The sequence below is a fragment of the Echinops telfairi genome, unplaced genomic scaffold, assembly GCF_000313985.2.
Source record: "Echinops telfairi isolate 266 unplaced genomic scaffold, ASM31398v2 ScPeMD7_7468;HRSCAF=8506_0, whole genome shotgun sequence".
Taxonomy (NCBI): Eukaryota; Metazoa; Chordata; class Mammalia; order Afrosoricida; family Tenrecidae; genus Echinops; species Echinops telfairi.
The window spans coordinates 24876927-24879578 of NW_022111369.1; the positions used below are offsets into that span (position 1 = coordinate 24876927).

General features: G+C 34.2%; 1 protein-coding gene across 3 annotated transcripts in view; it reads right to left on the bottom strand.

Annotated features, from left to right (window-relative positions):
- Window positions 1-2652, bottom strand: part of GRID2 (glutamate ionotropic receptor delta type subunit 2) — a 1637701-nt gene that overhangs the window by 704893 nt on the left and 930156 nt on the right. For all 3 annotated transcript variants that reach the window (XM_045284270.1, XM_045284271.1, XM_004703263.4), the window contains exon 6: window positions 718-891. In XM_045284270.1, coding sequence (XP_045140205.1) covers window positions 718-891 — 174 coding nt within the window. The remainder of the gene's footprint in view (window positions 1-717; window positions 892-2652) is intronic.

A 2652-nucleotide genomic window follows, 5' to 3' on the forward strand; every position in this document is an offset into this window, starting at 1 on the left:
TATACCCATGTGATTGCCTTTTGATATACTCACTTCAAATTGACATTCTGAATCCCTTAGTTCAAAGAAAACAATAATAACAAAAAAGATGTAATATGCTTGTCTTAGGAAAAATCATAAGTAGCTATTTACAGGGCAATCTTATGAGTAAGGATTTGGAGCTTGAAGTTGTCTATTTTGTGCTCAAAGATTTTATTTATTTACATTTTAATTTTTGTTGTATTCTAAAAGAAAAATACTTCATCCATAATGCATTTAAGTGAGGTAATACAAAATAATAATACAGGATTTTTGTACTTTTAATGAATTTTTTGAATGAGGTTCTCATACCGTGCATTAATCTTTAAGAAAAAAACTCCTCTGCATTTTTTATGCCTGGGATTCAAACACATTTATTAGCTTATTAATTTCAAGTTTGGCCTTAAAGGAAATCAATCACAAATTTTACCATCTGTGATGCTACAAGTCAACTTCCGGAGAAGGATAATAATATTTATTTATTATAATTTTATTTAAAAAGTGGGTATTTTTCTAGACTATGATCAAGCATCTCAAATATACAGACCCTTACTATTCTCCACCAGAATAACTGGGTTGCTGGTGGAAGAGTATAAAAATGTCACGGTGTAAAATTCTGAAACCAAACCCACTTGGTGAGATTTCAAATGATCATAAGCGGAACACTCTACATGGAATATACCTTAATTTAGGCCATACCTCCATACTTTGAGCAAATGGGTCCTTTGGATCACACAGTGTTGAAGATATTCGATGGTTGCCACGGAAACATCGCTGACTTATATTCTGTGGAACTGGAAATGTCTGCCGAATAATTGTTAATCTTCCAATGGACCTCCTTACAAGTTCCTGTACATCCACATCATTTATCTCCTATTAGATGAAAAAGGAAGAATCAGAAATATTCTAATAAGGTCACAGAAATACAAGACCATTAATGAGTTATTATCTAGAAATGCTAAGGGGTTACTATAAAACATTGACTTCAGTGCTTAGCATGCATCTAAATGAAAATGACAACACAGGTTCATTTAAGTGATTAACTCATCAGTAGCTGATACGTTCTTTAAATTATATACATTAATGCACAACTATTTCAAAATGGAGGCACTTTTTGCAAATGCACCTTTATAAATTTTTATTCCATTCTTTTATGCACTTTAAATACATATATATATAAAATCCAAACACTGACATGGGTTATGGAATGTTTATTATAGCTCATTAGTCATTAATAAATGAATCAAAGTATTGAAAAAGTTTATGTACAAAATATGTACTGACATAAGCACATCAAGTTAAGATAAAATGAATATAAATTCACTGTAGAAAAAGAATTGGTAGATGTTCAACTGCTTCTGAAAGTAGCATATGATAAAAATTGATGATACTGAAAGAAGTCTGAGCTGCACTGAAGCCATTTATATAACCAAGTCCACAGAAATTGGCAAAACACCAATTGAGATGGTTTAATAAACAAGATGCAACTATGGGAGTGATCACTGATCTATGCTATGAAATTCGGAAGATAGTCACAGGTCCAACTAACTGGAAGGGATTCACATTTATGCTCATGCTAATGAAAGGTGATTCAATCTTATGTAGATATTACTGAACAATATCATTAATAGCATACTAAGTAAATTTTTGTTGAAGATAATTCAGCTTTATATCAACACGGAGCAGTCAGAAATGCAAGGCAGATACAGAAAGGGGTGTGGAAACAGAGATATTTTTGCTGAGGTCAGATGCATCTTAGCTTAAATTGAAGATATCTGAACGATGTTTATCTATGTCTTATTGACTGTGCAAAGCTTTTCAATTGTGTGGACTGTAAATGAATATGGATCACATCACAAATAACGGATTTCAGAGCACTTAGTTATACTCCGTACGCAGAACAATAGGTAGTTTAGACATAGCTGCTTGGTTTACGATCAGTAAAGGTATACTTCAGCATTGCACCTTTTCACAACCCTGATCACATTTCGTATGCCGTGCAAATGATTGAGAAGCTGCTTTAGGACTGAAGGAAGATTCCTTAAAAGCCTGTAATATGGGCAGCATCCCGCTTTGCTACATAACAGTGAAGAAGACGAGAAGCATTCCTTGTTGTAGAAAAAAGACTGGAGTTTTTCATTTGGCCTACACCTTAACAAAAAGAGAACAAAAATTCTTGCCGCTAAGCTAATAAGCAACATGATGAAAAAAGAAGGAAATATTGATACTGTCAAGATTCCATTTTGCTTGGATCCACAATCAAAGTTCGTGGAAGCCAGAGACCAGAAACTGATGAATGATTGCATTAACCAAAATGTTTCAGAAAGAGGTCAACTTGATAGGGTGCTTCAAGCCTAACCTATTATACTTTCAATGCCACACTTACATGCAACTGCTGGACAGGAAAGCAGGAAGACCAGAGAAGAATCGAGGCTTATGACTTAGGTGTCAGTGAAGGTAATTAAACATAACATGGGCTTCCGGAAGAACAAACACATCTAAGCGTAACCGGAATATGTTTTAGAAGCAAGGATGGTAAAATGCCATCTCACATTTTCTGAGCAAGCTATCAAGTTATCGGAGCAAAGGATTTCACGATTGGTAAAGGGGAAGCAAAAAGGAGGTACAGTGAAC